Raw genomic sequence first — 15,474 nt, 5'->3', positions numbered from 1 at the left:
TTTCATTTGAGGGTATCCACATTAAAATTGGATGAAGGGTTTAGGAGTTTCAGCTCCTTAACATGTGTCACCCTGTTTTTAAAGGGACCAAAAGTAATTGGACAATTGACTCCAAGGCTATTTCATGGACACGTGTGGGCAATCCCTGAATGTCATTCTCAATTAAGCAGATAAAAGGCCTGGAGTAGATTTGAGGTGTGGTGCTTGCATTTGGAAGGTTTTGCTGTGAAGTAAACATGCGGTCAAAGGAGCTCTCCATGCAGGTGAAACAAGCCATCCTTAAGCTCCAAAAACATAAAAAACCCATCAGAGAAATTGCTACAATATTAGGAGTGGCAAAATCTACAGTTTGGTACATCCTGAGAAAGAAAGAAAGCACTGGTGAACTCATCAATGCAAAAAGACCTGGGCGTCCACGGAAGACAACAGTGGTGGATGATCGCAGAATAATCTCCATGGTGAAGAGAAACCCCTTCACAACAGCCAACCAAGTGAACAACACTCTACAGGAGGTAGGCGTATCAATATCCAAATCTACCATAAAGAGAAGACTGCATGAAAGTAAATACAGAGGGTTCACTGCACTGTGCAAGCCACTCATAAGCATCAAGAATAAAAAGGCTAGACTGGACTTTGCTAAAAAACATCTAAAAAAGCCAGCACAGTTCTGGAAGAACATTCTTTGGACAGATGAAACCAAGATCAACCTCTACCTGAATGATGGAAAGAGAAAAGTATGGCGAAAGCGTGGTACAGCTCATGATCCAAAGCATACCACATCATCTGTAAAACACGGCGGAGGCAGTGTGATGGCTTGGGCATGCATGGCTGCCAGTGGCACTGGGTCACTAGTGTTTATTGATGATGTGACACAGGACAGAAGCAGCCGAATGAATTCTGATGTATTCAGAGCCATACTGTGTGCTCAGATCCAGCTAAATGCAGCCAAACTGATTGGTCGTCGTTTCATACTACAGATGGACAATGACCCAAAATATAAAGTCAAAACAGCCCAGGAGTTTATTAAAGCAAAGAAGTGGAATATTCTTGAATGGCCAAGTCAGTCACCTGATCTCAACCCAATTGAGCATGCATTTCACTTGTTACAGACTAAACTTCAGACAGAAAGGCCCACAAACGAACAGCAACTGAAAACCACCGCAGTGAAGGCCAGGCAGAGCATCAAAAAGGAGGAAACACAGCGTCTGGTGATGTCCATGAGTTCAAGACTTCAGGCAGTCATTGCCAACAAAGGGTTTTCAACCAAGTACTAGAAATGAACATTTTATTTACAATTAGTTAATCTGTCCAATTACTTTTGGTCCCTTTAAAAACAGGGTGGCACATGTTAAGGAGCTGAAACTCCTAAACCCTTCATCCAATTTTAATGTGGATACCCTCAAATGAAAGCTGAAAGTCTGAACTTCAACTGCATCTGAATTGTTTTGTTTAAAATTCATTGTGGTAATGTCTAGAACCAAAATTAGAAAAATGTTGTCTCTGTCCAAATATATATGGACCTAACTGTAGATTGTGAGCCTCAATGGGGACAGTGCCCATAATGTCTGTAAAGCGCTGTGGAATTAATGGTGCTATATAAGTGAGTAAGATAAATAAATAAATATATCCATGATCGGGGAGTCTATTCGCATCTGAGGGTAAAATTGCAAAGGTTTGAACAGCTGGAAACCCACAGGAATGCAATATCTCACTTAAGAATGGATATATCATATTCATGTGTCGTATGTATACAGGCTTGGACTGGCCCACCAGAGAACCGGAGAATCCTCTGGTGGGGCCTGGCTTCTCCTTCAGGAGAGTTTATAGTGCAAACCTTGCAGCTGCTATGGAGCTCTTGAGCGGGTGAGAAAGGTGGGCCCTCAGAATTAAATCCTCTGGTGGGCCCAATGTTTTTCAGTCTGACACTGTATGTATAGAATGCTTGAAGGATCTTCGGTAATATGATAGCCATATTGTTTCTCTAGGAGGTTCCTTGGGAAAAGTATGACCCAGAGCAAAAATTAAGGCTAAAACTGTATTAGAATCAAATCTAATCAGCTATCCTCCACTTACCTCAGCTGAAGGAGGAGTGAGGGATCTGGTGAGTGCCTTTATAATATGTAATCTAACGAATATCCAGGTCAGACCCCAGGAGAAGCAACGAGTATTGCAGATCTGTCCATATTTCTCGTGGCATTCTCTGCCAGAAGCTCTCACGGATTCAATTCATAAGATGTACAGTCATGGCTAAAAGTGTTGGCATCCTTGAAATTGTTTCAGAAAATGAAGTATTTCAGAAATGTATTGCGATTACACATGTTTTGTTATATACACTGTGAGAATTATTAGGCAAGTTGTATTTTAGAGGATTATTTTTGTTATTGATCAACAACTATGTTCTCAATCAACCCAAAAGACTCATAAATATCCAAGCTTAATATTTTTGGAAGTTGGAGTGTTTTTTTTTTAGATTTGGCTATATTAGGAGGATATCTGTTTGTGCAGGTAACTATTACTGTGCAGAATTATTAGGCAACTTAATAAAAAACAAATATAATCCCATCTCACTTGTTTATTTTCACCAGGTAAACCAATATCAGTGCACAAAATTTAGAAATAAACAATTCTGACATGCAAAAACAAAAACCCAAAAAATTAGTGATCAATATAGCCACCTTTCTTTATGATGACACTCAACAGCCTTCCATCCATAGATTCTGTCAGTTGCTTGATCTGTTTTCGATCAACATTGCTTGCAGCAGCCACCACAGCCTCCCAGACACTGTTCAGAGAGGTGTACTGTTTTCCCTCCCTGTAGATCTCACATTTTATGATGGACCACAGGTTCTCTATGGGGTTCAGATCAGGTGAACAAGGGGGCCATGTTATTATTTTTTCTTCTTTTAGACCTTTACTGGCCAGCCACGCTGTGGAGTAGTTGGATGCATGTGATGGAGCATTGTCCTGCATGAAAATCATGTTTTTCTTGAACGATACCGACTTCTTCCTGTACCATTGCTTGAAGAAGTTGTCTTCCAGAAACTGGCAGTAGGTCTGGGAGTTGAGCTTCACTCCATCCTCAACCCGAAAAGGTCCCACAAGTTCATCTTTGATGATACCAGCCCATACCAGTACCCCACCTCCACCTTGCTGGCATCTGAGTCGGAGTGGAGCTCTCTGCCCTTTACTGATCCAGCCTCTGGCCCATCCATCTGGCCCATCAAGAGTCACTCTCATTTCATCAGTCCATAAAACCTTTGAAAAATCAGTCCTAAGATATTTCTTGGCCCATTCTTGACATTTTATCTTATGTTTCTTGTTCAAAGTTGGTCGTTTTTCAGCCTTCCTTACCTTGGCCATGTCCCTGAGTATCGCACACCTTGTGCTTTTTGATACTCCAGTAACGTTGCAGCTCTGAAATATGGCAAAACTGGTGGCGAATGGCATCTTGGCAGCTTCACGCTTGATTTTCCTCAATTTATGGGCAGTCATTTTGCGCCTTTTTTGGTCAACACGCTTCTTGCGACCCTGTTGGCTATTTGCCATGAAACGCTTGATTGTTCGGTGATCACGCTTCAAAAGTTTGGAAATTTCAAGACTGCTGCATCCCTCTGCAAGACATCTCACAATATTGGACTTTTCAGAGCCCGTCAAATCTCTCTTCTGACCCATTTTGCCAAAGGAAAGGAAGTTGCCTAATAATTAAGCACACCTTATATAGGATGTTGATGTCATTAGTCAACACCCCTCCTCATTACAGAGATGCACATCACCAGATTTACTTAATTGGTAGTTGGCTCTCAAGCCTATGCAGCTTGGAGTAGGACAACATGTATAAAAAGTATCATGTGATCAAAATACTCATTTGCCTAATAATTCTGCACACAGTGTACATGTTTATTTCCTTTGTGTGTATTGGAACAACACAAAAAAAAACAGAGGAAAAAAAAGCAAATTGGGCATCATTTCTCACAAACGCCAAAAAAATGATTGGCACCTTTCCAAAATTGTGGGTGAACAACTTTGTTTCAAGCATGTGATGCTCATTCAAACTTACCTGTGGCAAGTAATAGATGTGGGCAATATGAAAATCACACCTGAAACCAGATAAAAAGTGGAGAAGTTGACTCAGTCTTTGCATTATGTGTCTGTGTGTGCCACACTAAGCATGGAGAACAGAAAGAGGAGAAAAGAGCTGTCTGAGGACTTGAGAACCAAAATTGTTAAACAATATCAACAATCTCAAGGTTACAAGTCCATCTCCAGAGATCTTGATGTTCCTTTGTCCTTTTACAACATAATCAAGAAGTTTATAGCCCATGGTACTGTAGCTAATCTCCCTGAACGTGGATGGCAGAGAAAAATTGATGAAAGGTTGCAACATAGGATAGATCGGATGGTGGATAAGCAGCTCCAATCAAGTTCCAAAGAAATTGAAACTGTCCTGCAGGCTGAGGGTGTATCAGTGTCAGTCTGCAGTTTGCCAAAATGTACGTGAGTAAGCCCAAATCCTTCTGGGAAAGTGTCCTGTGCCAGATGAGACCAAGATAGAGCTTTTTGGTAAAGCACAACATTCTACTGTTTACCTAAAACAGAATGAGGCCTACAAAGAATAGAACACAGTATCTACAGTCAAATATGGAGGAGGTTCAAAGATGTTTTGGGGTTGTTTTTCTGCCTCTGGGACTGGGTGCCTTGACTGTGTGCCAGGCATCAGGAAATCTGACGATTACAAGGGATTTTGGGTCGTAATGTAGTGCCCAGTGTCAGAAAGCTGGGTTTGTGTCCTAGGTCATGGGTCTTCCAGCAGGACAATGACCCCAAACATACTTCAAGAAGCACCCAGAAATGGACGGAAACAAAGCGCTGGAGAATACTTAAGTGGCCAGCAATGACTCCGGATCTAAATTCCACTGAAAACCTGTGGAGAGATCTTAAAATTCCTGTTGGGAGAAGGCAACTTCAAATATGAGAGACCTGGAGCAGTTTGTAAAAGAACAGTGGTCCAAAATTGCAGTTGAGAGGTGTAAGAAGCTTGTTAATGGTTATATGAAGCGATTGATTGCAGTTATTTATTCCAAAAGGTGCGCAACCAATTATAAAGTTGAAGGTGCCAACAATTTTGTCCGGCCCATTTTGGGGTTTTGTGTGAAATGATGTTCAATTTGCATTTTTCTCTATTTTTTGTGTTGTTCCAATGCACACAAGGGAAATAAATATGTGTATAACAAAACGAGTAATTGCAATAATTTTCTGGGAGAAATATTTTATTTTCTGGAAAAATTTCAAGAGTGCCAACACTTTCGGTCATGACTTTATCTGTATTTTATGCCTTTTAATGTATACTGTATTTGCCTGTATGTACGTCATTTTGTGCTTTCATCTTTTGTAACCTTTTTTAAGCACTGTACTCTTTTTTTTGTGTATTGAATAACAAATTTAATAAGCTTGTCCCTTGTTGCTCTAATGTACTCACCATCTTGAGGAGATAAAAATAGCTTGGTTGTGTTACCTTGTAGCCAGAATGCAAGTAGTGAACCCTTCAGGAGCTTGGGAAAGCAGGGTGTGATGGGGAAAGGCGTGTTGCCCAGTGCAGGCATCTCGTTGGCTTGGTAAAATGGCGAGTGGTGGCAGCATAAAGTGTGGTTTGGATGGGTGGATCGTCTGTGGGGTTAGCTCATTGATGGCCTATTGCGATAGGTGAGTGGACGAGTGAGTGGTAAGCGGAGCCCCCCTTTATATTCACCTCTGAGGTACATGTGCACTGAGCAAGTGGTGTTCATGACATTATTTTTTAAATAAAACATTGATGAATTTGTATCTTGGTGCATTTGAACTATCCATAGTTTGACATATGGATAGAAATGCTTCAGGCTGACATATGGGTGGAAATGCTTCAGTTAGGCTGGCACATGGGTAGAAATGCCTCAGGCTGACATATGGGTGGAAATGCGTCATTTAGTCTGACATTTGGGTGGAAATGCATCAGTAAGCCTGAAGTATGGGTGGAAATGCATCAGTTAGACTGACATATGAGTGGAAATGCGTCAGACTGAAATGGGGTGGAAATGCATGCATCAGTTAGCCTGACATATGGCTGGAAATGCATCAGTCTGACGTATGGGTGGAAATACGTCAGCCTGACAAAGGGGTGGAAATGCTTCAGTTAGCCTGACATGAGGGTGGGAATGCGTCAGTTAGCCTGACATATTTGTGGAAATGTGTCAGTTAGCCTGACATATGGGTGGAAATGCGTCAGTCTGACATATGAGTGGAAATGCATCAGTTAGCCTGACATATGGGTGGAAATACATCAGTTAGCCTGACATATGGGTGGAAATGCGTCAGCCTGACATTTTGGTGGAAATGTATCAGTTAGCCTGACATATGGGTGGAAATGCATCAGTTAGCCTGACATATGGGTGGAAATACATCAGTTAGCCTGACATATGGGTGGAAATGCGTCAGCCTGACATATGGGTGGAAATGTATCAGTTAGCCTGACATATGGGTGTAAATGCATCAGTTAGCCTGACATATGGGTGGAAATACATCACTTAGCCTGACATATGGGTGGAAATGCGTCAGCCTGACATATGGGTGGAAATGTATCAGTTAGCCTGACATATGGGTGGAAATGCATCAGTTAGCCATGACATATGGGTGGAAATGCATGAGCTAGCCTAACATATGGGTGGAAAAGCGTCAGCTTGACATATGGGTGGAAATGTGTCAGATAGCTTAACATATGGGTGGAAATGTGCCAGTTAGCCCAACATATGGGTGGAAATGCGTTAGTTAGCCCGACATATGGGTAGAAATGCGTCAGCTAGCTTGACATATGGGTGGAAATGCGTCAGTTAGCCCGACGTATGGGTGGAAATGCATCAGGTAGCCCGACATACGGGTGGAAATGTGTCAGTTAGCCCGACATATGGGTGGAAATGCATTAGTCTGATTCATGGATGAAAATGCATCAGTTAGCCCGACATATGGGTGGAAATGCGTCAGTTAACCTGACATATGAGTGGAAATGCGTCAGATAGCCTGAAAGATGGGTAAAAATGTGTCAGTTAGCCTGACATATGGGTGGAAATGCGTTAGCCTGATGTATGGGTGGAAATGCATCAGTCTGACGTATGGGTGGAAATACGTCAGCCTGACAAAGGGGTGGAAATGCGTCAGTTAGCCTGACATGTGGGTGGGAATGCGTCAGTTAGCCTGACATATTTGTGGAAATGTGTCAGTTAGCCTGACATATTTGTGGAAATGCGTAAGCCTGACATATGGGTGGAAATGCATCAGTTAGCCTGACATATGGGTGGAAATACATCAGTTAGCCTGACATATGGGTGGAAATGCGTCAGCCTGACATTTTGGTGGAAATGTATCAGTTAGCCTGACATATGGGTGGAAATGCATCAGTTAGCCTGACATATGGGTGGAAATACATCAGTTAGCCTGACATATGGGTGGAAATGCGTCAGCCTGACATATGGGTGGAAATGTATCAGTTAGTCTGACATATGGTTGGAAATGCATCAGTTAGCCATGACATATGGGTGGAAATTCATGAGCTAGCCTAACATATGGGTGGAAAAGCGTCAGCTTGACATATGGGTGGAAATGTGTCAGATAGCTTAACATACGGGTGGAAATGCGCAAGTTAGCTCAACATATGGGTGGAAATACGTCAGTTAGCCTGACATATGGGTGGAAATGCGTCAGCTAGCTTGACATATGGATGGAAATGCGTCAGTTAGCCCGACATATGGGTGGAAATGCGTCAGTTAGCCTGACATATGGGTGGAGATCCGTCAGTTAGCTCGACATATGAATGGAAATGCATCAGTTAGCCCGACATACAGGTGGAAATGTGTCAGTTAGCCCGACATATGGGTGGAAATGCATTAGTCTGATTCATGGGTGAAAATACATCAGTTAGCCTGACATATGGGTGGAAATGCGTCAGTTAGCCTGACATATGGGTGGAAATGCGTCTGTTAACCTGACATATGAGTGGAAATGCGTCAGATAGCCTGAAAGATGGGTAAAAATGTGTCAGTTAGCCTGACATATGGGTGGAAATGCGTCAGCCTGACATATGGGTGGAAATGTGTCAGTCTGACATATGAGTGGAAACGCGTCAGTTAGCTTGACATTTGGGTGGAAATGCGTCAGTTTGCCTGACATATGGATAGAAATGCGTCAGTCTGACGTATGGGTGGAAATGCGTCAGTTAGCGTGACATATGAATGGAAATGCGTCAGTTAGCCTGACACATGGGTGGAAAAGCGTCATTCTGACATATGGGTGGAAATGCGTCAGTTAGCCTGACATATGGATGGAAATGCGTCAGGTAGCTTGACATATGGGTGGAAATGCGTCAGTTAGTCAGACATATGGGTGGAAATGCGCCTGTTCGTCCGACATATGGGTGGAAATGCATCAGTTAGTCCGACATATGGGTGGAAATGTATCAGTTAGCCTGACATATGGGTGGAAATGCGTCAGTTAGCCTGACATACGGGTGGAAATGCATCCGTTAGCCTGATACATGGGTGGAAATGCATCATTTAGCCTGACATATGGGTGGAAATGCATCAGTTAGCCTGAAGTATGGGTGGAAATGCGTCAGTCTGACATATAGGTGGAAATGCTTCAGTTAGGCTGGCATATGGGTGGAAATGCTTCAGTTAGCCTGATACATGGGTGGAAATGCGTCATTTAGACTGACATATGGGTGGAAATGCGTCAGTTAGCATGACATATGATTGGAAATGCGTCAGTTAGCCTGACATATGGGTGGAAATGCGTCAATCTGACATATGGATGGAAATGCGTCAGTTAGCCTGACATATGGATGGAAATGCATCAGGTAGCTTGACATATGGGTGGAAATGCGTCAGTTAGTCAGACATATGGGTGGAAATGCGCCAGTTCGCCCGACATATGGGTGGAAATGCGTCAGTTAGTCCGACATATGGGTGGAAATGTGTCAGTTAGCCTGACAAATGGGTGGAAATGCGTCAGTTAGTCTGACATATGGGTGGAAATGCGTCCGTTAGCCTGATACATGGGTGGAAATGCATCATTTAGCCTGACATATGGGTGGAAATGCATCAATTAGCCTGAAGTATGGGTGGAAATGCGTCAGTCTGACATATAGGTGGAAATGCCTCAGTTAGCCTGAGATATGGGTGGAAATGCCTCAGTTAGGCTGGCATATGGGTGGAAATGCTTCAGTTAGCCTGATACATGGGTGGAAATGCGTCATTTAGCCTGACATATGGGTGGAAATGCATCAGTAAGCCTGAAGTATGGGTGGAAATGCGTCAGTCTGACATATAGGTGGTAATTCGTCAGACTGACATATGAGTGGAAATGCGTCAGTCTGACATATGGATGGAAATGCGTCAGTCTGACATATAGGTGGCAATGCGTCAGACTGACATATAGGTGGTAATGCGTCAGACTGACATATAGGTGGTAATGCGTCAGACTGACATATGGGTGGAAATGCGTCAGTCTGACGTATGGGTGGAAATACGTCAGTTAGCCTGACATATGGGTGGAAATGCGTTTGTTAGCCTGACATGTGGAGAGTGGAGACATTATTTAAATGGAACATAAAGGAATCATTTTTAAGCTTTGTGCATATGTAACAAATCTACTTGTTGGATTCGCCTGGTGGTCACCAGAAAGATATAAGATTATCCATCTGATCTGGAGTGTGGTGAGATCATCCATTCTAATTTTAGTGTCTATTTTTACATTGTCTATTTTGTGCCCTGTTTCCATCTCATTGAAAAAATTATCATTTAGCAAATGAGACCAATCGCTGTGTGTGGCGGGCACTTTCCCAAAATTTTGGATAATCCTTGATGAAGCACAATTTGCCCATCAGTAGTGTGTGGTGCCATGTAATAAGGGTAACGCTGCCTGGCTGCATTACACATTGTCACTAGGGGTGGGGAGTGTCCTGGAGTCTATGGAGCAGGGTGACGGGAGCTTACAGCTCTCACATTGCATTTGGCAGAGGCTGGATCTGACCACTGAACTCGGCAAATTCCCAGCCAGATTTCTCCTGCTGACTCCATGCTCAGTGCTGTGTGATCTAATGATGCTTCTGTGGCCAGGGTCTGTGAGCTCCTGCAGAAGACCCCCAGATGACTACACTATAAGCTTTCACATCCTTCTGATGTTTCTTGTCATTGAATGCCAGGCAAGGAACAAGCAAATGTCAAGATTTATGAAGCAAAATCCTGCAAGTGGAGTCCTGATCTGCCCTTTGAAAGAAGTACAAGATCAAGGGCAGGATTTGAAGACACCTGGTAACTTTACAAAAATTGGAACAAATATTGATGGCAGAAGAGGGGCACCCCTTAAAACAAGAAGGAGCTGCAAGAAGAAAAATGTAGTCATGCAAAGTATCTCCACCAATGTAGCAGAGTCTACTTTTAAGCCACCTGTCATTGCTCCTAAGTCCCATGCATCTTACAGACCAGGGACTGCTAGGCACCTTTCAATTCCAGAGATACCACTAAAAATGCCAACTATTTCTACTACTTACCCCACATCTCTTCTACCAAACCCAATCACTCCTATGCTTCCTCCTTTCACCTCCAAATACAGACCGGTTCGCTCCATCTACCCCCAAGCCATATCTACATCCTTCACTGTGAGAGTTCCTGCGGGAGGGGCCCTTGGGGAGACCGTCTTTACCATTCCCGACAGAAGATATCGGGGTAAATGGTTTGAAATCAGCTGGCCCTCCAACCCTCCGCTAAGGATAGAAAGTGGATCTGGCCGGCTGTATCTAACTCATAAATTGCAAGGAGGACAGACAGAAATACAAGTGAAAGTGCATAATCTGGAGCAAGGTAAGGAACGGACATTGTGCCATTACTGCAATAAATGGCGATCCCGAATTTATGTAGAGCTTAAAAAAGCACTCCCGTGAAATTTTTATTCCAAAAACATGTCTATATAAGTATGTAATGCAGTCTAAGGTCACGTTCACACGTTCAGTATTTGGTCAGTTTTTTACATCAGTATTTGTGAGCCAACATCAGGAGTGGAACAATCAGCGGAAAAGTATAATAGAAACACGTCACCACTACTGCATTTATCACCCACTCCTGGTTTTGGCTTACAAATACTAATGTAAGATACTGAGCATGTGAACGTTGCCTAAGTGCATTAATATACTCTCCTATTGCCATCTTCCCTAGTTTCCCGTGCCGATCTGCCCCTCTTCTCACTCACATGACTGCAATTCCTACTCATCAGATCACACTGGGGTTCTTGTGTGAGCCAGAAGTCGCTTTTAGGGCTCATACTCATCTGCGAGAAAAACGGACTAGTGCAATCCGATAAAAAATCGGATTGCACTCTGCCTAATGTTATTCAATTATTTCCTGCTCATCTGTGATTTTTTTTCTCAACTCAGATCGGACTGAGAAAAAAATGACAGCATGCTGCGAGTGACTGCATATATCAGATGAGACTCGCCAATGCAAGTCAATGGTGCGAGAAAAAAATCACACGGCACTCGGACAATGCGTGTGTCGTCCGATTTTTCCGCACCCATCTACTAGAAAACCCGACATTTCATCAGCTGAATACAGTAAATTCACAGTATGACCCATCAAAATAGAATAGATAGAAATATGTCAGTGACATACATAATTAATGCAGTGACTGTAGCTTACTGTACATGTATTTTAGTAATAAATGAAAAAAATGGCTTAGGATCCACTGAAATTTTGTTAACCAGCTGAGGGAAAGCGGACAGCTGGAGCTGATGTTTATAGCCTGGGAAGGGGGTAATATACATGGAGCTTTCCCAGCTATTAATATCAGCTCACAGCTGTATACTTAGCCTTTACTGGCTATTAAAATGGGGACCCCCCAATAATTAATAACCAGCAAAGGCTAGGCAGAGAGCTGCGGGCTGATATTAATAGGCAAGGAAGGGGCCATGGATATTGGCCCCCTCCCAGACTAAGAACATCAGCTCTCAGGTGCCCTAGAGATGGGGCATCCATAAGATGCGCCAATTCTGGTGCTTAACCGCCGCTCTGCCCACTTGCCCTGGTGCGGTGGCAAGTGGGGTAATAGTATTGGGGTTGATGTCAGCTTTGTTTTGGCAGCTGACATTAAGCCTAAGGGTTAGTAATGGAGAGGCGTCTATAAGACGCCCCCATTACTAACCACATAGTCATATTGCAAATAAAAAACATCCAGAATAAAGTCCTTTATTGGAAATAATGACACAGACACCTTAATTGAAATAAATACTCCCCTCCCTTTTTCACCCATTTATTCTGGCAAAAGGAAAAATAATAAACACTATATTCCTCACCTGTCCAACGAGAAGATAATCTATTTGTCCCGCAACAAGTCTAACTCTGCTACATCTAGATGCCTTGCTGAAAGGTGGCATGATGCGACCATTCAGCCTGACATCCAGCAGAGTCACTGAGCTGCTCGTGCTAACGCAGCATCAGTGATGGGAATACGGTAAGCGAAGTTCATAGCCAATGAACTCCGTTCACGTCACTGACGTCAGTGCGAGCTATCTATATGTTTTTAAGAATATTTAATTTGAAAACGGTCTTTAAATGACATACAGAGTTACTCTATGTAAAAGCTAATGTTAAAATCGCATTGCATACGGATTGCATTCGCATGTCAATGAGATGTCATTTGGATACCAGGTGAGAAAAATCGTATTGTACTTGCATGACACTCACCCGACTTTTCAGGTATGAGCCCTTAGAGTCTAAGTCTAGGGAGCGAGGCTTTCTAATATGCTTTGTCCCCGATTCATCATTGCCATCATTTTTCTGTATTGTCAATCTGTTTTTCTCTGGTATACTTTTGCATCAAATTCCTGATGAATTTGGTGCAAGTAAAACGATAATTTTATTTTTTGCTCTTTTGCCTTTTTCCTCTTTTTTTTTTTAGACTAAAATGTTGCACATTAGTCTTCAACCGGGCAAAAGAATAAACAGATCTTGTTCTCCACTAGAGTACTGATGTACAATTGTGCAACAGTTTGGAAAAGTCACAATTGATAAAAAAAAAAAAAAAAAAAACTGAAAACATCTGTATAATGAAACCCACACAAATATTGGTGAGCAAACCCCCCCCCCCAAAAAAAAAAAGAGGTCTGAAAGAAATGTAGAAAATGGCTCAAAAGCCATAGCAACATTTGTGCAAAAATGAAAAGTCCTAAAGAAAAACATTTACTCCCCACAATTTTTATTTATTTTTTTATCAAGATCTATTCTTGATAAGAGTTTGTCAGTTTCTGCAATCATGATTGAGCTAAACACACACAAATCTCTCTTGTCCTTATAGTTCGCTACTATTTATCAGTGCAAGTAAAATGTACCAGACTGGAGTCAACAAGGTTCCAAAGTTATGAGAAGTATTAGATCAGTTAATGGGGTTGTCCGGTCTCAGGCTACAAGTCTGCGTCACCCTATGCGACTGCAGACTTGTCAGATTTTGAGGGGGGGCATGGAAAACCATTCGCATCCTGCAATCAGAATGCAGGGTGCCAATGGGGTGACCAAAAGAGCCCTATATTTAGGCCTCCTTTTGACGTCAGAGTTTTGACGTTTGAGTGTCATCGGAGTTTGGTCAGAGTTTCATCTTTTTTTTTCACTGATGAGAAAAAAAAAGTTTCTCCACCTTCTCCTATCAATCAGTGAAAAATGGACAGAGCACGGATGGCATCTGAGTGCAGTCCGATTTTTGTCACTGACCCATAGACTTGCATTGCCGATTTTGATCAGACACTTGTCTCCTCGGTTTTGATCCACTTGGTCTGAGGAAAAAATCTGTCATGTGAACAGCTCCATAAGATTATCTTAAGTACGAGTGCTATCCGTTAAAAAAAAAAGCACTCTGACCAATGTTATGCAATGGGGCAGTGCAGATGAATGATTATTTTCACTGACCGCATGTGAAAAAAAATTGTAGCATGCACTAGTTTCTTCCATAAATCGTATGATACTCAACCATTCAAATCTATGAATGCACCAAAAAAATCTTACGCCATACGGAGCTACAGTATGGTGTCCAATTTTTATGGATACATTACAATTCTGTAACATAGGAAACTGTAAATGGCCCTGTAGAAGATTAATAATAGCTGCTGCTGTAAAAATAGATTATATACCGATGACAAGTGAGAAAAGAATCGTCCCGCTTTTCTGGACGAAACTCTGACAAATTTTTATACGGACTTGTGAACCTTCACTTACAGCGATGAGTACTATGTGCAGCACTGTAAAGGTACGGCATAAAGGGTTAAATAGATTGATCACTTTTGTAAGAGGGGGGTCCCGACCATAAACTAATCATGATTAAAAGAGGTCAGTTGTAATCGACAGCGCCTCCACAGGGAAAATTTTGCATTACATAGTCCCTATTCATATCAATGGGTTATCGTGATAATATAAAGTAGGGATTAAAGTAAGAAGTACTGTTCAAAGCATGGAATGGCTCTTGGGGTCCTACTCTCTACGAGAACAGGCAGAGGTTGATATAACCACTTTATATGTGTAACAACTATTCTACAAAGGGGTTAGTAGCAAGGGTAATTAACAGCAACTTGGAATAGCAATGAGAAATATTTCAGTAAATAACAGTACAGTCCTTTGCAACAGTGTGATGCACCCAGTCATGGGAGACACCATGTGAGTTCTCTTTCTCTTTATATGACCCTGGCGGGGGTCACCGGTTCTTCCCGCTAGGCCGCAAGTCTCTTCCAGATAAAGTCTATCAGATCTCGTTTAGCCTCCCCCACACCAAACGGCCCCCACCCAACCTGAGATCCTAATCCCAACTGTCCCTTGTACCGTAGGTGAGAGTTGTAAGTGACGGCTCTGTTCACTTGTGCAGTTCCTCCGCTGCTGCTGGCGCGTCTTTCCTGCCACGGTCCTCTCTCAGCTCTTCTTGGCTTGACCGTCGACAGTAGTCTCTTGGGGGAAGGGGGTCCCGACCTCGGCTCTTGCCAGGCGGCGTCGGATCCCTGAAACTTGCTCAGTGTGGGGCACAGGTCCTGACTCTGACCAACATGCGCAGGGCTCAGGGTGCTTCTGTGAGGAATGCAGAGCCTCTCAGGCGATGTCCAACTCTGGTGCAGCACAGCCCTCCTGGTGAGGCCTGTCTCGCTGGGCTCTGCTGTCCCTCTGGAGCACGTCTGCTCCACTCTGCAGCTTGGCGCCAAACCTCTGGCTGCACATCCGCACCCTGCGCTCTCTTGGCACCAAAAGCCCCCTGCAATCTGGCACACAGGGCCTTTATACCCAGGGAACCCTCTGGGTCACATGATCAGGTCCAGCACACAACAGTCTCTCCCCCTGTAAAAACTGCTAGGAACATTTGGTTCCTGCTAGCATAATTCTTTGTTTCACTTTCAGTTTGTTCCAGCAGAGGGTGGCGTTTGCTTACAGT

General features: G+C 43.0%; 1 protein-coding gene across 1 annotated transcript in view; it reads left to right on the top strand.

Annotated features, from left to right (window-relative positions):
- The first annotated feature begins 9,991 nt into the window (after positions 1 to 9,991).
- The window catches only part of LOC141264712 (neural-cadherin-like), a 158,038-nt gene continuing 152,555 nt past the window's right edge, over positions 9,992 to 15,474 (top strand). The window contains exon 1 of the mRNA XM_073676979.1: positions 9,992 to 10,883. Within this exon, the coding sequence (XP_073533080.1) occupies positions 9,992 to 10,883 (892 nt within the window). The remainder of the gene's footprint in view (positions 10,884 to 15,474) is intronic.

The sequence above is a fragment of the Phyllobates terribilis genome, unplaced genomic scaffold (assembly GCF_046119375.1).
Source record: "Phyllobates terribilis strain yellow unplaced genomic scaffold, ASM4611937v1 Scaffold_4__5_contigs__length_816908805, whole genome shotgun sequence".
Classification (NCBI taxonomy): Eukaryota; Metazoa; Chordata; class Amphibia; order Anura; family Dendrobatidae; genus Phyllobates; species Phyllobates terribilis.
The sequence above is the reverse complement of the archived record's forward strand: the minus strand, read 5'-3'. Positions and strand labels throughout refer to the sequence as shown.